General features: G+C 41.6%; 4 protein-coding genes across 5 annotated transcripts; all 4 read left to right on the top strand.

Annotated features, from left to right (window-relative positions):
• The first annotated feature begins 2,189 nt into the window (after positions 1-2,189).
• LOC124326912 (speckle-type POZ protein-like) lies at positions 2,190-2,975 on the top strand. Its single transcript, XM_046785627.1, has one exon. It carries the CDS (start codon positions 2,190-2,192, stop codon positions 2,973-2,975), a length of 786 nt encoding a protein of 261 aa, XP_046641583.1.
• Positions 2,976-3,562: 587 nt separating this feature from the next.
• LOC124325908 lies at positions 3,563-4,757 on the top strand. The gene is made up of 2 exons (XM_046784476.1): positions 3,563-3,608; positions 3,699-4,757. The coding sequence occupies exon 2, from the start codon at positions 3,713-3,715 to the stop codon at positions 4,574-4,576; it is 864 nt and encodes a 287-aa protein (XP_046640432.1). The 5' UTR covers positions 3,563-3,608; positions 3,699-3,712; the 3' UTR covers positions 4,577-4,757.
• A 246-nt stretch (positions 4,758-5,003) lies between these two features.
• LOC124327655 (TD and POZ domain-containing protein 1-like) lies at positions 5,004-11,599 on the top strand. Of its 2 annotated transcripts, XM_046786651.1 has the most exons (4): positions 5,004-5,137; positions 5,225-5,335; positions 5,498-6,221; positions 11,492-11,599. In XM_046786651.1, the coding sequence occupies exons 2-3, from the start codon at positions 5,234-5,236 to the stop codon at positions 6,188-6,190; spliced, it is 795 nt and encodes a 264-aa protein (XP_046642607.1). In that variant the 5' UTR covers positions 5,004-5,137; positions 5,225-5,233; the 3' UTR covers positions 6,191-6,221; positions 11,492-11,599. The 2 variants fall into 2 exon arrangements, with proteins under 2 accessions (XP_046642607.1, XP_046642606.1); XM_046786650.1 differs by having other exon boundaries at positions 5,225-6,217; positions 11,488-11,599.
• An 848-nt stretch (positions 11,600-12,447) lies between these two features.
• Positions 12,448-13,398, top strand: LOC124326911 (speckle-type POZ protein-like). Its single transcript, XM_046785626.1, has one exon. The coding sequence runs from the start codon at positions 12,448-12,450 to the stop codon at positions 13,396-13,398; it is 951 nt and encodes a 316-aa protein (XP_046641582.1).
• The last annotated feature ends 8,094 nt before the right edge of the window (positions 13,399-21,492 follow it).

The raw sequence follows: 21,492 nt of genomic DNA, 5'->3' as shown, positions 1-21,492 counted from the left end.
ATTTCATCCGCCAACAGCCTCAGATCGGGAGCTTTGCCCGCGTACATGTACTGCAGCAACTGCTTGAAGATGGGCGGCTCGATGTCCGTTACGACGACTCGCTTCGTTGCGGCTTCCTGCATGTCGCTCTGGAACATCGCCGCGAACACGGAGCTGCGGGCGGACAGGACGGCGACGTGAGCCCCGACGGTCTCCGAGCCCAAATCGAAAAGGACGTCGCACTGAGATTGATGGATGAAAGCTTCGTTCAAGTGACGCAAAACGGTCCTCTCTCCTCGGCTGGTTGACTGGAAGTCCAGCCACAGACGGAAAGTTAAACCGCATCCGGCCCACGGCCTTCCGGTCATGACCCGATAAGGTAACGAGCGCTGGCCCAGTGAGGTGTTGAACTGGAAATCGTTGGTCCTCCAGGTGCCGGGAGTCGATTCGGGCAGCGTCTGGTTCTGCCCACCTCCGTAGCTCATCCAAACGGCTTGCGGTAAATCTTTGCGTTTGCTTTCATCTCGGCCGGAAGGAGCCGATTCGACGTCCAGCTCGTCTTGGCCGATGCTGAACAATTTGCCGGCGTCTTGACTAGATTTCTGGGCGATTTCACGCGCTGCTTCGATGACGATGGTGTACTTTTTTTCGATCCACGTGGCTGTGATACTGTAGGAGCTTGGCCGTCGCCCGCGAAGTTTGAAAGCGTTGGCATAACAACGGAAATCACGAACGCTCTCTGCCATCCGCCAGCGACAACAGTAGAGGCCCGGCCGCACTTGCTCGACTATCACCGGCTGAGACACTTGCGATCCCATCACATCAGGAATCGCGACACGACGATATGAAAAAACTTGGCCCAAAATTCGTCACAAATTCCGGCCGTCCGTGGTTGGACGTTTCGAATTCCAGGCGTGGACGATGCGGATGCGCTATTCCAACTGATTCGTCGACTTTCTACACCGCGACTAGTGTGCTCAACATACTGCGTATATCGAACGCTAGACGGTCGATGATAATGTAGGCGACGCTATGGCAACGTTATTTTTCTTCCTTATCTTCAACATTTTATCTTTTTTTTTAATGTGTTCGCTGCTTCTATTTGTAAATCGCAATTACAACGTATAAAATAAAATTCGTTTTTATCACGTCCTTTAAGTAGGAATTCGGCAGAAAAGAAAGTAAATGTATTCCCCCCTGGTCTGAATCGTCTGATTGACTTAAAAGAGCTTGACGTTTTTTTCTCATTTTTCAACTACTATGGTATCTTTTACACAATGGGATTCACGATTCACACCGGGGGGTTGTTTTGTTGCCTACACAGAGCTTCCGGCCGTTCCCTACTGACGCATGTTTCCAAGTTGTTTGGCTTCCGAATATTTCTTTCATGCTGCGTATAAGTCGTCAAGGAAAATGTTTGATTTGCCTAAATGAGCGGGGTTGCAAAAATCCAATAGATAACAAGCGATGACATATAGTGAAGCATGCCTTTGTTATTATTATAGGCCTAGTCATATAGGCTTTTGGTACGTCGGCTGCTATCTATGTATAGCAATCGCCGCCTCTATGTGAATATGCACTTTGATCAATGGATAAGCGTACGGTACGACGAGTTCTTACCCGTCGCAGCTGAAACTCACGTAACGTCAGAATGTCACGTTTTAATTTCCAATTCACCTTTATAGATAAGAGTACGAATTTGATTGAACTTCAGGAAACAATTCTCTGCGAATTTCAAGAAGCCTCCCCAATTAATCTCCGATTAAAGCCTCCCACTTAATCTCCCATCATTATTCTCCAACGGCCTTCTAAAAAACAAAGCGTTGCAAACACAGTTGCAGTTTGCGGCCTTGCGGTTGATGATATGGCCAATTTTGTTTGTTTCATCTTCGGATCTTGCATCATGATCAACCAGTCCTTTTCACTCCTTCACACAAACGTGACGCATCTTGACTTTTGCGTAGGTACTTTAGGCAACTTGATCAGTTATCGGGAAGAGAATGCCATTCTCAAAAGAGTTTCCGCACGTGAGGAAAACCGGCAAGGCCTCGTTCACGATTTCTTGGATTGACGATGACCCGGTGTTGTCGGATAAATACTGCAGCCATACAAACACTTCGTCTACTTCAATCGAAACGTCGAAAAATTGTTTCGGCTTGGTAAACCTGAAATTTGCCTACGGAAATATCGGGAGAGAGTGCGTTCTCGAAATGGAAATGGTTGCGACAGACAAAAAGTTAAACTTGAACAAGCCGTTAGTGAGCGTTGTGGCCATCAAGGACGGCGTCGAAAAGAAAATGAAATTCCGAGAAGGAAAGTGGACAGTGTCATGGGAAACGCTATTGCCCGCCAAGTGCGAAAGGTGCGATGACTGGCCGATACGGACGTGCCAAGGGGTGCTGTTTGATGTCGTGATCGATTTCAACCACCATTCGCAACAATCAACGAAATCCAGATCGACGCAGCATCTTTTGAATCTTTTCAACAATCAGGAAAGTGCTGATGTGACTTTCGATTTCGGAAATGGCACTCTATTGAAGGGTCATTCGCTAGTTATCGCTTCCGGGAGCCCCGTACTGGCCGCCATGTTCAAGCACAACTTGAAAGAGAACGCGGGAAAAAAAGTCGTGGAGATGGCGGGTATCGAGTCGGACGTGTTTGCGGTTCTACTTCGCTTCTTGTACACGGGAGAGGTTGACTTGGAGAATGCGGATGCGGCGGAGGTGATGGTGGCAGCGGACAAGTACGCCATCGATCCGTTGAAGGAAGAATGCGCCTCCCGTATGACGCAGAATCTAACGGTGGAAAATGCAACTTCCTATCTGGTGTTGGCCCATCTCCACAATGCAGCGGCGCTCCAAGAAGCCACGTCGGAATTTATTGCACGAAACGCTACATTTATTTGTTCGAAAGAAGATTGGATGATGGGAGTCATCAAGAATTATCCTGAGCTGGCCTTTTTCTATCTTTCAGCGCCTGGCAAATTTTTAAACTAATCATCAAATTGAATTGACAAGATTGAAAGATTTAAATTTCCAAAGAAATCACTTGACCTAGAAATGCTTTGTTTTGTCTCATTATCATCAATGTCGTAGGAAATGTGTGTGATAATAAATCGTGTGTAATAATGAGTTTTTTTTTCAATTTACATTCACGATTGTCGATTTTACCGTGCTTATTTAAAAAAAAATAGTTTATTACTTTTTAAATAAAGACAAAATTTAATACCATATTGTTATGTATAGTAATAAGAAATAAACAGTAGATATAAATAATAGGAAATAGTAATTATTTCAATAACTCAATTCCGTAATATTGTAATCGATTCTCGAGAGTCAAGATCGTGGGAAACAGAAGGTTGGGTTTCAAGTACAGATATTTACCCTACTGAACCCCAAGGGAGGCCCAAAGGACTATTCCTCAGCTTCTCCTGTAACTTGGCTTTGCTTGAATTTTGGTCCTCCTCGTCCCCGTAGGCTTCCAATCTCTTGCTATCAACTCCCAAAAGCCCCTCCTCCCTCCTATACAAAAAAGGACACTAGGGCTGCGTAAAGACCTACAGATTTAGTTCTTGATTTTCTTCATTAGTTCATTATTAGTCAACTGGAAATCGAAAGCTCCTCGTGTAAGTACGTAAATTTCCAATTTTTTAAAATTGATCTCTTCGTAATTCAATATATAGTGCATCCTTTACTGATCAGTTTTTTTTAAATTTATAGTTAAAACTTAAAAGATGGCTTCAGTGCTGAAAATAAGAGAAGGCATTTTCAAGATTTCATGGGCACAACGAGATCCCCGGGAGTCCTACGGGTACTACAACCAGCAAAGCAATGTAAAAGTAGAACTTTCGCCAGGGATTGCTGCATTGTGCATAGTCTCTCGTCAAGCAGGGTCAAATGGGTCTAGAGAGGAAGTAGTTGAACTTGAGATCGAAATTGATTTTTCTCCATTAAGGAAGCCCCGAAACCTGGATATTATTGTCATTCAGGTCAGTAAGAATCAAGTCAATCAAACAATGAAATTGGAAAATTCAAAATGGAAAGCTACTTTCAATTACGTACGAGAATACATTTCTTGCGGAAATGCTGGATTCCACTTTGAAATCATAGTTGATTTAGCAGCTGATTCCAGCGAGAGAAAAAGTACGAAACATGTTGTCTATCATCTTTTGAACCTTTGGAGTGAGAAGCCGCTTGCTGATGTAACATTCAAGTTTAAAAGAAGAATCATCAAAGCTCACATGATGATCGTCTCATCCGGAAGTCCCGTATTTTGCGCCATGTTCCAAAATGATTTCAAAGAAAAGCTGGAAAGAACTGTAGAAATCAAAGATATCCAGCCAAACGTTTTCGATCATCTTCTTCGCTACATCTACACGGGGGATGCTGACCTTGACAACGTAGATGTGGCTGCATTGCTAGCGGCTTCCGAGAAATACGGAATGGATTCTTTGAAAGAGGAGTGCGCATTGCGTCTCTCGCAAGATCTCAACGTGGAAAATGCTGTACGAAATCTCGTCTTGGCTCACCTTAATAATTCCCCGGTGCTGCAGCAATCTACATTGGATTTCATTTCGAAGAATTCGAAAACTATATGATCCCGAAAAGACTGGATGGAGCTAATCAAAAACTATCCGGAGCTCAGCTTTGCGGCAGTTCAGAAGATGGTAAAGGGATGAGCTGCTAATGGGAGTAAATTTGCTTAACTGGTTCCTTCTTCACATATTCCTTGCATTGTGTAATGTAATACGAACAAGCGACACGGAAATTGGATTTTAGAAATACAGACATTTTTTAAATTCTCTTTAAATTGAAATTTGTTTGTCCATCAGACCAATTCCCAAGTTAAAGATGCCTTTTCAGGGCTATGAACAGTTATTCACAAAACGGAAGTTTAATGTTTAAATTTAAAAAAAAGGGCTAAGACAAAGCGGTAGCGTGTGTCTAGTACTAATTGAATCGAAATTTGTGTGATAATAAACCGTGCGTAATTATGAGTTTTTGCTAACATCAATCCGGCAACGGCCAAGATGCAGACGACCAAACGAGGGACTTCGGAGTGAAGAATCGAGGAGTAAGAAAGAAAATATAGCAACTAAGAACGAAAACTAGAGAATAGAGATCCAATCGTGGTGTTTCACAGTGCTGTGTGTAAGTACGTAAGTTTCCAATTTTTTCAATTGATCTCTTTTTAATTAAATAATATATAGTGCATCCGTTACTGATCAGTTTTAAATTGTTTATAGAACATAAAGATGGCTTCAGTGCTGAAAATAAGAGAAGGCATTTTCAAGATTTCATGGGAACAAAAAGATCCCGAGGAGTACGGGTACAGTTATGACTTCAGCAAATGCAATGTAAGAGTAGAAATTTCGCCCGGGATTACTGCATTGTGCAGAGTCTCAGGTCGACGAGAAGGGTTAAAGAGTTTTCATAGAGAAGATATTATTGTACTTGAGATCGAAATTGATTTTTCTCCATTAAGGAAGCCCCGAAATCTGGATATTATTGTCGTTCAGGTTAGTAAGAATCAAGTTAACCGAACAATGAAGTTGGAAAATTCAAAATGGACAGCTGAATTCAACAAAACCGAACAAGAATACATGCCTTGCGGAGAGATTGGATTCAACTTTGAAATCATAATTGATTTAGCATCTGATACCACAGAGATGAAAAAAACGAAACACGTTCTCGATCACCTCCTGAACCTGTGGATTGAGAAGCCGCTTGCTGACGTCACATTCAAGTTTAAAGAACAAGTAATCAAAGCTCACATGATGATCGTTTCATCCGGAAGTCCCGTATTTTGCGCCATGTTCCAAAATGATTTCAAAGAAAAGCTGGAAAGAACGGTGGAAATCCAAGATATTCGGCCAAACGTTTTCGAGCATCTTCTTCGCTACATCTACACGGGGGATGCCGACCTGGACAACGTAAATGTGGCTAGTTTGCTAACAGCTTCCGAGAAATACGGAATGGATTCTTTGAAAGAGGAGTGCGCATTGCGTCTGTCACAAGATCTCAACGTTGAAAATGCCGTACGAAATCTTGTCTTGGCTCACCTTAACAATTCCCTGGTGCTGCAACAATATACATTGGATTTCATTTCGAAGAATTCAAAAACTATTTGCTGCCGAGCAGACTGGATGGAACTGATCAAAAACTATCCGGAGCTCAGCTTTGCGGCAGTGAAGAAGATGGTGCTGGGCTGAGCCGCTGATGGAGTAAAGACAATAATCATTGTACAGCGGAATTCATTCCGCTCAACCCTAAGGGTGTAGACTTATTTTATTTAGCACTTTAAAGAAAACTGAAGGCCGTCTAGCCTTCCTCGACCGCGGCACGCCCCCTTTTCCTCAGACTTATTTTTGCTCTGTTACAAGTAACACGCGTTTATAGAATGTCTATAGATATAGCCCATCGTTTAGTGAATTTTTCGATGGCCAGTTTTTTGAGCCACGTGTTGGTTTTGGAACAACCCACTCCCAGGCTCGAGTGCGAGAGAACGCACGATCGTGAATTGCGTAGCCGTCCTCCATCATCACCAATCATCTTAATTTTCAAGTAAGACCCCGATCGCCCGTCGCTCTTTCTCGTTAGATTCTCGTTACGTTTCCCGCTGCTAGACAAGTACAATCTTGACGTTTTTGGACCTGAGGGGCTCGGTTTTGTGCTCCCTTTCGACGACCGTTGCGTGGAAGTCAATCAGGCCAGCAGTAGCCGGCGCGACAAAAAAAAGAGAGTAGGCCTATATATAGAAACGGTTTCTATTTTTATAGCGACGACGGCGGCTGCGCTATGATGATGATGGTTATGGCTATCGTTTCGACCAAGATGGTTTTCATTGCGATACAGAGACTGGCTATCGTTATGGCGATGGGAGAGACGTTCGTTTTTAGTCGCGTAGAACCATAATTGCGACAAACGTTAGATCAATCGCTCCACACCGAGTACTGGAACGATTTCCCCTCTGGCAGAATAGCAGTAAAGACTTCGTTTGCTGTCGTACCGATCAGCCGTCAAGGGGCTCACGAAGAGCAAGAGGAGCAAGACCAATCTGAGAGGAAGTAGTAGTAAGCTGTCACTTCCCTGAGATGGAGTAGTTGAAGAAAAGGGACGGGAGCTGGAGAAGCAGCAGTACAGGAGGTAGTGGATATAGTTCCGGCCCCTAATATGGAAGACCGAGTTAAAGGCCTTCCCAGTATCTGAAGTTCACGACCACTTTCAGTCCCTAAAACCATATCTCCGATGAGATTTCAATTGTATGACGACCGTGCTGATATCCACCGACATGTCGAAAGCAATCCTGAAAAAGATTTCTCTCGATGATGCGACACCAACTTTTCTCTGATATTCCCCAAACTTGAGGGATTGGATAACTTTTTGAAATGGTGGGTTGGATACTTGGATTACCCGCCGGGTCCTCCTAAAATCGTACAATAACTTGTTAAAATCGGGCTAAAATCTATCATTGCACAACATGAGTCGTTGCTTATAACTAAAGTTAGAATTATGGATAGGCCTGTCCCACAGTCGCTTGCGGGACCTTTACGCTCATCGGAACGTCCGTTTTCGTACAAACGAGATCGTACAAACGAAATCCGTTTCTCGTAGCGTTCACTGCCGGACAAGTAAGCGTTTAAGCGCCCAGCGCAGGCCGCTCTCCAGCAATAGGGACGCGCTTATGTTTTCATAACCAGAGAGCGTCGAAATGCGGTGATCGCGTTCGCCGAGCCGTCGGCTAACTATTTGTTGGATGACCCATAACGAGTTCTACACAGGCAAGGAAGCGCGCTCCTTTTACCAACAGATTCTTACAAGCATTGATGATCAAACGCCAACCGGGATATCATCCCGGCTCGAGCATCGGGAGTAGCTGCGGCGGCCGCTGCTGCTAATGCCCGAGGCGATCGAAAATTAGGCGGGCGCATTTTGAGCCACCTAATATTTCGTATCATTCGCGATATCAGCGTTACGAGCCAGAACCGATAATTAGCTCGAACCTTCGCTCCATCGCTTGGCTTCAAGAAAGTCGGAAGTACGTTTCATTCAATCCGGCCTCTTGATTTCTTGCATTTCTTGAAAAACAATTAAAGATCCGCACCTTGACTTTTAATCACAGTGGGAGTGCCTCGGGGCTTCTGTTGTCATTAATTGCCTAGTATCTGGCTTAACAAGGCTCCAAGATTTTTTCATTTTTACAACAAATCAGAACCTTTTTGGCGACGACGTTCGTTTTAATCACCACCACGTTGCACGGAACAGAACCGGTCGTTTGGGGTGGAGAAGGCAGGCGGAATGGAATAGCGGGCCATCGCTTGTCTCCAAAAAAGCCGGAAGTACGTTACTTAAATCCGAACCCTGGCTTGAAAAACGATCCCTGAACGTTAAATCTTGATCGCAGTGGAAGTGCCTCGGGGGCTTCTGTTTTCATTAAAGATCGCCTAGTAACTGTCGCATCAAAGCTCCCATATTTTTCATTTCAATTCTTAAACTATAACAATTAGAGCCTTTTTGTGATGACGTTTCAATGTTGTATGACCAGAACCGGTCGTTCGAAATGGAGAAGGCAGGCGGAGTAGAATAGCGGGCCATCGCCGTGGTCATCGCACCATCGCCTGTTTCCATGAAAAGCCGAACCAAACCGAAACGAGAAAGTGCCTCGGGCTTGTCGTAATTAATAAAATTGCCTGGTAACTGTCACAAAAAAGCTCCCAGATTTTTCGTTCCAACAAATCTGAGCCATTTTCAGTTTTGCGGTGACAAGTATCCGACTTGTCAGATAGGCAGAAGACATTTTGAGCTTAAACGGGTCCAAAAAGCGAGCTGTGAGCGGTCATTAATACAGCTATTGTCTATTTGTTTTGCCCTGCGCACTAGGACGTCGGTCGAGGTGCCGTAAAATGTAAATGAACTCGCGGAACAAATTCAAACTCTCGAAGACGGCCATCAAGTTGTGGACGTTGACGTAGACATCATCGTAGGACGAAATGGGCTCACGTGCAACAGCTGTCGCCCTATCTTAGTTGAAGCCGCGGTGACTTTGCGCGTCAAATCTTAGCAGGTTCCAATCACGTTCACCTGCAAAATGTCGCCGTGGGTGACGCCTTTTTCGTTCGATCCGCTTTTGAATGTCGCTTTCTTGGGTCAATGTGACGACGAAACCGTGGCTCACCAGTTGGACGACGACGGGTGCAGCAGCCGATTGCATTATTCTTCCGGGCAGATCGGCTCAACGCCGTTGCGGATGACTTCTCGTTTGTCAAAGTAGCCTGGCGCAGAAATGACGGCCTGGTGTTGGCATTTTGGCACGACGCAAGGTCAATTGAGTAGCCAAAGGACGTCACGTCCTTGAACGCCGGCCGAAATCGGCCCGCAGCGGCCGGACGTTGCTCGGCAACGTCGCGAATCGTGTCGGATGCCGTATCAAATGTGTACTTTTTGAGTTGCGGGTCCCCGTGGAAAGTGCCGTGGCGCAAGTACCGACGAGATAATTGATAAACAGGCGCGCGGCTGAGTCTCACCACGCTGCTGTTGATTTCAACTTTCAACCAAGTATCAACAGTCTCAGCATCGGTTGCGTTGGATCCTTCCTTTTTCCAAATAACTTGGTGGAGATCAGCTAGACAGCTACGCAAAAAAGGCGGCGGATCGATATCCGCCGCTCTCTCAACCGTTTTGGCAAGGCGAGACGGATTGAAGTTGAAGCGAGAGGCCGAAGCTAGCGATTCGTATTAGACACTGCCATGATCTCTCGTTTTTTGGAGGTATGGAGTTATACGCCGATATGTCACCGCTTCGTGGAACATATCATTCTTCAAATTATCCAAACCGGCGCTCGGAATTTAGTCGCCTAGTAGCTCGCAGTAGGTGATCGTAACAACTGACAAGTTCTTTTCGGCCAGATATCGAACCTTTCCTGGCGGATGTTTTGACCAGTTGTTGATCAATTGGTGTTTGTTGCGGAATATCGATTCCTGACGTAGCGATTTAGACTCTGTATCAGTCTAACCAGCCCAGTTACAAGCCCGGTCCACTACAATCTTTCAGTTTATGCCCTCGTCGGGCAGGAATGAACTTTCCCCGCCCAGCTTATCCGGAAAATTATAGTTCGGCCTACCCTGCTGGCTCTCACTACCTTGGTAAAATTGCCCGCGATGGCTTCCGTCACCTTCTCGTCGACCAAGTGGACAGAGAATCAAATTAGCCTCTCTCTGTCTAAGTCTCGCAAGGCACTATGAAGGACCGTGGCAAACTTTCACATTTTCAGCATGCCGAGCTCAGCACCTTTCAATAACGGCGTTACGAGTTCATTTAAATCTCCCGCGATTCAAGAGGGTAGGTTGTCCATCTCTCTCTTTGTGTGCCGTATTCGGCAAAACAATCAATATGTGGTTTTTTAAAACGTCTCGTTAAAGTGCCGGAATTGACGCGAAAATATACAGCGCCCACTTGGCGGGAAGTGAGGCTTCGTCGCTGGCCGTTGCCAGTGGCCTTTCTATCAGTAGCGGCGTTACGATTTAATTCAAATCGCTTGAGTATCGATAGGCCACTGATTAAAAGAGGGCGCAGGTGGTCCATCTCTCCTTTCGTCCTTTTTCGTTCCGTATAATATCTAAAAAGGGCTGGAATTGATACAAAGATGCAGAGCCCACTTGACGTCAAGTACGGCTTCGTCACTGGCCGTTACCCGGGGCCTTGTTTTCGACAGATTATGGCGAGCGTTCAGTCGGGCCATCCAAATAACGTTCATCAGATTTTACAATCACAGAACACCAGCAACATTCGCAACATCGGCTATGGCCGACGCTTAAGCTTTAAAGTCACCCTTAGGGTTGAGCGGAATGAATTCCGCTGTACAATTGATAATTACCAGAGTGATCGCTCAGCGATCACGATAGGTAATTGGAATTGTACTAGGAAGAAATGAGAGAGACCCTAAGGGTCTTATATCCCACCCGCATCCTCCCTTCTCATTTCTGTCTATTTCAGTTTGCTTAATGTTGCAGCCTGCCTTATCCCAGTGTCCAGCCGGACAGTCTATCCAAGACGGGCATGATGACGCATGATGATGACAGGAGCGTTTTTCGATTTCGAGCACCTCGTGAAGCGGGAAGGCCGGTGCAGGCGCACCAAATTCGGCCCAACTTTGTTCTTGTGTTCAATTATACTATACGAATTATACTATTCTGTTTTTCTTGAAATCGGCTTTTTCTGGCTAATAGCCAGTTTTTTATGCCTCGATATCTCTTGTTTCATGTGTTCATGTTACATTCTTGTCAAATGTTTTTATCATGAAATGTAATTTCTGACACGCGCACCCCCATTATTCTCAAAATAAGTCTGAGGAAAAGGGGGCGTGCCGCGGTCGAGGAAGGCTAGACGGCCTTCAGTTTTCTTTAAAGTGCTAAATAAAATAAGTCTACACCCTTAGGGTCTCTCTCATTTCTTCCTAGTACAATTCCAATTACCTATCGTGATCGCTGAGCGATCACTCTGGTAATTATCAATTGGCTTAACTGGTGCCCTCTTTACATATTCTTTGCATTGTGTAATGTAATACGAACAAGCGACACGGAAATTGGATTTCAGAAATACATTCATTTTTAATTCTCTTGAAATTGACGTAAGAAAATCTAATTATCGAATCGAGTTGACACTTGAGAATGTTTGAATTAATTTCTAAAGAAATCACTTCACCTAGAAATGTTCCTTATTTTGTTTCATTATCATCCATACATAGCTTAATTAGTAGTTGAAAGAAAATTTGTGTGATAACGAACCGTACGTGTAATAATGTTTGTTTTTTGTTTTTGCATTCACGGTTACCGTGCTTTAAATGATTTATCACTTTATAAAAAAAAATTCAAAAGTAAATAAGGTAGTCGTAAAAAAATTCAATCGCGTATTTTAATGTAGTAATATGTATAGCTAATAGTAAATAGTAATTTGTTTCAATAACTCGATCCCGTAATTTTGTAATCGATTCTCGAGATCGTGGGAAACAGAAGGTTGGGTTTCAAAAACAGTTTACCCCAGTGCTGAACCCCAAGGGAGATCCAAAGGGCTAATCGCTATTCCTAACCCAGCTTCTCCTGCTGTACTGCCTATAATATTCCGCAATCCCAAATTGTCACTCATGACTTCACAGTTTGCTTAAGGGGTGATGTTTAAAGTTTGGTTTTCCTTATCCACGTAGGCTTCCAATCTCTTGCTGAAATGCGCCATGTTCCAGCTTCCAACTCCCAAAAGCAAAAGCCCTTCCTATGTACAAAAGAACTAGGGCCGTGTAAAGACCTTCAGATTTATTTCTTCATTGTTACTCAAGTCATCAAGTGAAAATCGAATGTTCCTCATCTAATACGGAATAAGTCACCAATTTTATTGAATTTCAGTGCCTGTCTAAGTTTCTAGTGATTGGATTAAGTGCATCAGTTACTCTCAGTTTTGAATTATTCAGAGTCAAAATATGGCTTCGATGCAGAAAATAAGAGAAGGAATTTTTAAGATTTCATGGGTGAATCTAATACCATCCACACCTAGTAGCAATGTGGAAGTTATTTTGCCAGAAATCGCTGAATCGTGCAAACTGTCATATGAATACATTAAGCAGAACGGCCTTTATCTAAAAGAAGTTGTTCTTGAGATTGACATTGTATTTTCTCCAACAAATAAGAAGCCCCGGGACCTCGACTTTGTCACCATTCTGGCCAGTAAAGATGGTAAAAACCAAATAATGAAGTTGGAAAATTCAAAATGGAAAGCTGCCTTCAACAATAACGTACAAGACCACCAGTGTCATTGCGGAAAACTGTCTGGATTCAATCTCAACTTTGAAATCGTAATTGATTTGGCATCTAATTCCACGATTTTGGTGAAGAAAGACTCGAAGCATGTCCTCGATAACCTTCGGAATTTTTGGATGGAAAAAACTCTGGCTGACGTCACATTCAAGTTTAAAGAACAAGTCATCAAAGCTCATACTTTGATCGTCGCATCCGGAAGTCCCGTCCTTTGCGCCATGTTCCAAAATGACTTCCAAGAAAAGTTGGAAAAAATTGTGGAAATCAAAGATATCCAGCCGAACGTTTTCGATCATCTTCTTCGCTACATCTACACGGGGGATGCTGACCTTGACAACGTAGATGTTCCTGGACTGCTGGCGGCTTCCGAGAAATACGGAATGGATTCTTTGAAAGAGGAGTGCGCATTGCGTCTCTCGCAAGATCTCAACGTTGAAAATGCCGTACGAAATCTCGTCTTAGCTCACCTTCACAATTCCCCCAAACTGCAAAAATCTACATTGGATTTAATGTCGAGGAATGCAAAAGCCATTTGTTCCCGAAGAGACTGGATGGAGCTAATCAAGAAATATTCGGAGCTTAGCTTTGCGGCAATGCAGATGATGGTGAATTGGTGATGGGCTGATGGAGCTTAATAAAATAACGTTCAATCTTCTTTACATTGTGTAATGTAATACGAACAAGTGACACAGAAATTGGTTTCCAGAAATACAGAAATTTTGATTCTCTCGAGCTTGAAATTTGTTGGTCCAGACCTATTCCCGCATATTCCCAAGTTACCGATACCTTTTTCAGGGCTATGAACTGTTTTGTGTTAGTATCGAAAACAAAATTTTCCCTGTATAAATTATACATAACGGAAGATAAATGTTCAAATTACAAAAAAAAAGGCTAAAGGCGCTAGCATGACGTGCCTAGTTGTCAGTACACTCAGGCCCTTCTTTGTTAACTCTTCCTATTCGTCCAGAATACGAATTCTGTAGAGGAAATCAAACCGTCTGTTAATGGACCACATCACGGCCGTTATCAACATAATGCGTGAAATTTCATGGAGAATTATTTAATGGCGTCTCAATAATGAGGTTAAATCAGGAAAAGTAGAAACAGTGCGTGTAATTCTTATTATATTTTTAGGAGATATATCAACCGAGTTACGAACTTTTCTTAACGTTTTTAACATGGCAGACGCTTCAGATCTCGGTGCAGCTGATTAGTTATCACCTCTTTTTGGTGAAAAAACCAAGTTTCCCGTCTAAATTAGGTAAAAGAATGCAACTTTCGTGCTTTCGTCCCTCCCCCCCCTTTCCTCTCAGATGTCATCATACTCATCAATAGGTGACGATTTCTTACTCCTCAAAGTCCCGCAGTACTTTCATATGTACTTATATACCCATGAATCATGACTTACGCACTCACACGACTTACACACACGTCCGAATTTATTGCACAAAACGCTAAGTCTATTTTTTCTGCAGAAGATTGGATGGAGGTAAATAATCAAGAATTTTCCTGAGCTAACCTTTGCTGTCGTTCAGCGCATAGCAAATTTCTATACTAATCATTGAATAGTTGAATGTGAGATTTCTAAACTTCTGGTGGATCACTATCACCTGACTTGACCTAAATATTTTGTTTGTTTTTCCATTTTGATTTTTCTTTGATTCAGTAGCCTAAATATCATTCATATTCTAGCAGGTGAATGGAAATAAATCTGTGTTATAATAAAACAAGTCTCATGTTATCTGAATTGAAATTCTAATTCACGTTTCCTGTGCCTTATGTACGCACTTTAATTTCCTTTTCGTTTCGATTCGAAAGACGGTGAGGTGAACGCAGTGCAGACCACCGACCTGTTTTGAAAAACAGGACCAGCATTTACGTTACGCTACTATCTTGCTTTTGATGCTTTATTCCACATAAGACATAGCCTAAATAATTCAATTTTACGTTTACTATAATAATTATTATCTTTTTAGGAAATAAAAATATAGCCCCCCCCCCTCAGATGTCATCTAATAGGTGACGAGTTCTTATTCCTAAAAGACCCCAGTCGTCCCTTATATTACCCAGAAACTTATGCACATTTGACGGAAAGGTCTTATTCGTCCTTCTCCCTCTATAGGCTTCCAATCAAAATCTTGCCGAAAAAAGGACTAACGTTAGCACTACGTAGTTTCGGACCGTTTCAAACTAGCAGTTGAAGGCTTGCATGGTCTTCATCATCATTATCAGTCAACAGGAAATCGAAAGCTCATCATCTAACATGTAAGTCAAAAATTTTGTTGAATTTCAGTGCCTTTCTATAAGTTTCTAGTGATTGGATTTAGTGCATCAGTTATGATACTGATCAGTTTTAAATTATTCAGAGTCAAAGATGGCTTCAATGCAAAAGATACGAGAAGGAATTTTCAAAATTTCTTGGAAGAGTCCAAAACAATGTTATAAGGAACATGTGGAAGAAACTTGGCCAGAAATCGCTGAATCGTTCACACTCAAGTCGGATGATAGCAATTTTAATAAAGAAGTTGTTCTTAAGATTGAAATTGTATTTGCTCCAGCAAAAAAGCCCAAAAATCTGGACAGTGTTATCATTCTGGCCAGTAAAGATGGTGTAAACCAAAAAATGAAGTTGAAAAATTCAAAATGGGAAGCTACCTTCAGTAACGAACAAGCACAACGATGTTGCGGCAAAACTGCATTCAACTTTGAATTGGTAATTGATTTAACATCTGATTCCATGATTTTGGTGAAAAAAGAATCGAAGCATGTCCTCGATAACCTTCGGAATCTTTGGATTGAAAAGACTCTGGCTGACGTCACATTTAAGTTTGAGGAACAATTAATCAAAGCTCACAGTTTAATTGTTGCCTCCGGAAGTCCCGTATTTTGCGCCATGTTCCAAAATGACTTCAAAGAAAAGTCGGAAAGAATTGTGGAAATCAAAGATATCCAGCCGAACGTTTTCGATCATCTTCTTCGCTACATCTACACCGGGGATGCTGACCTTGACAACGTAGATGTTCCTGGACTGCTGGCGGCTTCCGAGAAATACGGAATGGATTCTTTGAAAGAGGAGTGCGCATTGCGTCTCTCACAAGATCTCAACGTTGAAAATGCCGTACGAAATCTTGTCTTGGCTCACTTTCACAATTCCCCCACACTGCACCAATCTACGTTGGATTTCATGTCGAAGAAGGCAAAGTTCATTTGCGGCCGAGCAGACTGGCTGGAGCTGATAAAAAATTATCCGGACCTCAGCTTTGTGGCAATGCAGATGATGGTGATGGGCCGTGCTGTTGATGGAAAGTACAAAAACATTTGGTCTTAACAGGTTCCTTCATTGATGCACATTTTATGTATCGTGTAATGTAATACGAACGAGTGTCACAGAAATTGGATTCCAGAAATACAGAAATTTTGATTTTCTTATTCTAGCTTAAAATTTCTTTTTTCTAAACCAATTCCCAAGTTATAGATACATTTTTAGGATTTTTTTTTTAAATATTATTGTGTTTCTTGTTATACTTATACATTATACATAGGATTAGTAAAATGTACAAATTGAAATAACAGTCCAAGACAAAGCGGAACCATGTGTTTCGGCCATACACACTCAGTCCCAGATGATTCTTTGTTAATTCTTCACATTCATTCAATGCTCAAGTATTATTGCCAATAATAATCAAGAGCCGCATCTTGAAAATTGCGAATCGAATTCAAGTGCGCCCAGATCAGCAAGTCAATAAGGTTGTTCACGCGGATGCAACTGAAAAGAAAGCGGATGCACTCTTCCTTTTTTCAATCCGAGCTGTCATATGTAGTTGTTGGCTGCCACAATCCATTTAAATAGCGACTGGACATTTTCTTCGGTTAGTGGTATACTTATCCGGCCCAAATAAATTTAATGAAGCAACTGCTTGAAAATCTCTGGCTGGATAACTTGGATGGTGACTTGTCCCGTCATATATCCTCTTATGTCTTCACTCTTTCATCTTGCGTTGAAATAGCCTATAGCAGCGAATACGGGACCCCAGGCCTAAAAAGGATGATGATGGACTCCAATAACTTGCTGATTGGTTTCCTATAAAATAGAATTGGGTGTCGCAGTTTCTTTGTTGGACACACATACACTACATCTTTCAAGTGCGTGAGAGCTTTAATCTCTCGCCGAGGTTGAAAGGGTTGAACTTTATCCAGATTCGACAATTCAACACTGGCTGATTCCAGATTCCATCCGAAACTTGGAGTGCAGGAATATCGGCAAAGAATTGATCCGACGGAACGAAATGACTTTCTCAAGAGGCTCAACTTCAACTCCTTCAAAGTTGACCCAAACAGCGCACGGTTTGTCGTAATCATCTGTCCAAGGTGCCACCTTTATTTGTGTCTAAAAATGTTACTAACCCTTAACATGGCTTTGCCATTAAATGAGTCTGCGTCGTCAGACACAAGAGGTGCAATTTTAAACGGAAAGATAAATTACTATTTCTTGTTCTAGAGCAGAAGTCATCCAGTTTAAACGTCCCCTCTTTTACTCGCTTTTTTGTGTCCCGTTAATTTAATTGATTCCCTTAAACCGTCTTCCACTTCTTACTTCGACTTAAATCAGCATTATTAACTGGTGTTTATTAGGGTGTACGCCGTTGAGGCCTGCGTCTTTCAGGCACACTTTTATTGGGCCTCAACGTCGCAAAAATTGGGCCTGTAAGGCGGACTTGCCTTTTTGCTATGCTATGTCGGTGGTGGAATTGTTTACAATTATATGCATCACTCAATTTAACTGAAACTTATGCTTGACTAATAAGTGACGACGACAGAGCATCTCAACAACTCAGCCACTCAAAAGGGAGAAAAAATGACGCTGAAAAGAAAAAATCCCGAAAAAAGACGGACTTATTCAGTTCTCTAATTCTCTATCCTTTATTCGTTTTCCTCCGTTTTTTATCCTTTCTTTTTAAATTTGCACCTACTTCTTTTATATTTCGTTCCAGTCTTCAATTTCTTTTTCGTGGAACTGCATTAGCTTACAAATGTTTATTAGCTGACAATCACAAAATGCTGGAGCTCAGCTGTTTAAGCTTAGCCCACAATTGGATGCCTCCAGCAACAACTGCTCTCGGTTTTTAAAAGAAAATGTTTCATAATCGCATCAGCAACTCGTTATCAAACGAATTCTTTTTTTTTTTTCTGGCGAAATTATTAAGCATGACTTTTTAATGAAACGCGGAAGATTATGTCAGTGTCAGTTTAGTATTCGTGCCGAAACCAATATGACAAATGTTGATAAGTTTAAGGAATTAATGCCTAAAGTGTTTTAGATGTATCATTTTTCCCCTTCCGTTTCCCTAATTGGCATACCTACTTTTGTCTTTATTCGTTGCAAAGAATCTGATCTCTTGCTGCGTGCGCGATTTTCTGTGAGATCAAATTCAAATCGTGGTTGCACTCATCGCTCAACAGATATCACCACCGCACATCACCAACTCCATCCGTGTTTAATTCCTTTACCTTCCCACTTGTGTAATACCCTTTTTGTGCATGCATATATCCTGCACGTAAGCTCTTCATTAATAAACGGCCGAATGTAAAAGTAAAACTATCGTCGGACGCCACTCCAAATAGCCTTCAATTTCAATTCTTTCAACCAATTTTCTTATATATCAACTCCCGTTTTAAAATGTTCTTATCCTAAGTGTTAGTTTCGTTTAATTGGGAATGCGACGTTGCACTCTAGCGTTATTTTCTCTAAAACGTCATTTACCTTTCGTACCCTAAAAAGCTTATTTTTATAATAAGCGGAATATAAAGCCTTGGAATATAAAGCCCTATAGGGGTATTTGAGTCCGTTTTCAAAAAATTTCTTCTACGGTGGGCAAAGGCGATCAGGGAATTAAATCAATAATGTTATCTGGCCTGACAAAGGGCGGCAAAACACGAAATACCTCCTTGAGATCACAAATTTACTAGGTTTACTGTAAATTCCTGTCTGTCGTTGACTGGACCGTAATTTACTAATTTCAGACAGTGTGAACCTATGGTAGAGTGAAACAGGATTTTTTTTTTTTTCAAAATACCCGGGATTATTTCTACGGAGACTTCTACCGTTAGGTCTCATCTGTGTTTGTTGTGTAACACGGCTGGAAAAGGCAGCTAGATTTCTGTCAGCCAAGTGGGTTGCTGGGCTGGCTACTTCACATCATCGGTCCGACAGCTCCTTCAAAACAAGAATTCGCAGTGGGATAGGTCCGCGTCAAACGCAGCTTGGTGTTGGATATCGAGTATACTATCATGCCCTGTATTTTTTGGCATTAAAAAAAAAACTTTTTCTATATAGCTTTTAACCTTTTATGATTATATTTGCATGACGGAACTTGCTTTTCGCTTACTCTGTGCCTCGCTGACTGCATATTCTGCGTCGCACTTGCGTTTTTACATCGCGATTTTTAGTTCCCCCTAGTTTTTCTCGGGAATTATTTGTGTCGTCGATCGAAATCAATTTCAACGGAACAGCTTTCGCAAGTTCTCCAACACCTGACTAAATAATGACTGATGACGCCAATCGCATAATTTATATTTGACCTACGTGAGCGGTGGTGATATATTGAAACTAACTTCACCATTTCGTGTTTTTTATCGCTTTTATTCCCTGGACTCACAAAGCCTTGTTCCAAGTTTCGTTACTTCTTTTTTTTTACGTTGATGCCAAACCATCGTCCAGTTTTCTTGATCAATACGTATAACAATGTTACACAAACTGAATTAGTGAGCGCGTGCTACGTGCTCATCATGACTTCGGCAGTCTTCCGTGCCCGCCGGCATTGATAGTCGTGGCCTCTGTTCGTCGGCCGCGCTCTTTATATTCCACGAAAGTCCGCATATGAGCGTTTACGCCGATGGCATTTGCATCGTAACTTGAAGAGTATTCTATTCATCATGTTATTATTATGCAGCACTTGTGAGCAATCTGTCCATAGTTTGTGCTAGTGGCAACGTAAAATACGGAGCAAAGCGCGCGTACTTTGAATAGGTGAAAGGTGACGAATAAATCTTAACGGTAAAATGACTTTCAAACAATCAGCTTGAAATAGAAGCAACGGTATTTTTTATGTTAGATGCAAGCGTGCAAGCCATTTCGGGGAGACAAAAATGAAAGACAATTTTCGTTTGAACCGCGGACGAACCGTAGGCTATCTTTCACGAAACCCGTCACAATAATAATATTTATCTAATAGAAACTCCAGTTATTTCGTGTACTCTAAATTTTTGTTCCTCGAATCCTTAATTGACAACGAAATCTAAAACATGTTGTATACCGTACCGCTTTTTAAAGCAAACGTTTTTGCAAGCGTTTTTGTTTTTTACTTTTTCAGATAAAAGTCAGAAAACATGTTTAATTCGCCTTTTCATTTTCCCGTGTATGATTACTAAGAATAATAATCTAACTATTGATAATGCTAAATTATAAAAACACATAAGATTTTTGTGTCGTTTTGGTTGAAGATATTTTATTGAGACATTCATTCAAATCAACAGGCACACACACAATTTTGCACACATTCTTCAAATCCACGCTCCATTCATTCACACGAAGGAAGCGAAGGAAGAGAAGAAAAGAGAAAGAAGGGGAAAAAATAGAAAAGAAATTGGGTCGTGATATTGACGTTCACCTAACAAAATTTAATTCGACACCAATTCGACGCACCTTCAACAGCTAGCAACTATATTTCCACGATGGTGCGAAAATATTTCGACAACAGGTAGCTAATGTACTTCGACCTAACCTAAACTTAACTAACTTAACCTAATCTTAAAAACGAATTGCCGAAGTACTTTGGCATACACTGCGTCTACGTATTCTTGCACCAGTCGAAATACAGCTGCCTTATGCTGAAGTTACATCAAATCGATGTCGAATTTAAAGTTTTGTCAGATAAAACGACCAATATCCGACCCAATTCTGAAAGAAGAATATGGCGATAAAGATGAAGAAGAAAAACAATAGATGAAGGTAAATAATTAAGAGGAAGTTAAAGAATAAGACAGAAACATATTATATAATAACAAGAGTAGTTTTTTTTTTGAAGGTTTTTTTTTTATTATTATTTTTTTTGGGGGTGAGGGAGGGGAGAATACACGAAGGAAGTGAAGAACAAAAAGTTAACGAGAAGGAAGTGGAAAAATAGAAAAGAAATCGGGTCGGAATACTGACGCATACTCCCAACAAAATTTTGATTCGACACCGATTTGATGCACCTTCAACAGCTAGCAACTATATTTCCACGATGGTGCGACAATATTTCGACAGCAGGTAGCTAATGTACTTCGACCTAACCTAACTTAAAACTATCTTAAACTAACTTAATCTAACCTTAAAAACTAATTGTCGAAGTACCATTAACATACCCTGTGTCTACGTATTCTCGCACCAGTCGAAATATATTTGCCTTATGTCGAAGGTACATCAATTCGGTGCCGAATTAAAGTTTTGCCGGATGAAACCACCAATATCCGACCCAATTCTGAAAGAAGAAGATGAGAAAAAAGATTAAGAAGAAAAACAAGAGATGAAGGTAAATAATTAAGGGGAAAAGAAAAAGAATAGAAAAAGAAAGTTATGAAATCAAGAGTAGTTTTTTTTTTTTTGTTTTTTTGTTTTTTTTTTTAGATTTTGTGAGTTTTATGTTGCTGTTTTTTTCTGATTTTCTGACGAT

This window comes from Daphnia pulicaria, chromosome 2 (assembly GCF_021234035.1).
Source record: "Daphnia pulicaria isolate SC F1-1A chromosome 2, SC_F0-13Bv2, whole genome shotgun sequence".
Lineage (NCBI taxonomy): Eukaryota > Metazoa > Arthropoda > Branchiopoda > Diplostraca > Daphniidae > Daphnia > Daphnia pulicaria.
This window is presented reverse-complemented; position numbering and strand designations above follow the sequence as displayed.

Bases quoted from the DNA above. Each gene is read 5' to 3' on its own strand.
- LOC124326912 (XM_046785627.1), top strand. From the start codon at position 2,190: ATGGAAATGGTTGCGACAGACAAAAAGTTAAACTTGAACAAGCCGTTA.
- LOC124325908 (XM_046784476.1), top strand. From the start codon at position 3,713: ATGGCTTCAGTGCTGAAAATAAGAGAAGGCATTTTCAAGATTTCATGG.
- LOC124327655 (XM_046786650.1), top strand. From the start codon at position 5,234: ATGGCTTCAGTGCTGAAAATAAGAGAAGGCATTTTCAAGATTTCATGG.
- LOC124326911 (XM_046785626.1), top strand. From the start codon at position 12,448: ATGGCTTCGATGCAGAAAATAAGAGAAGGAATTTTTAAGATTTCATGG.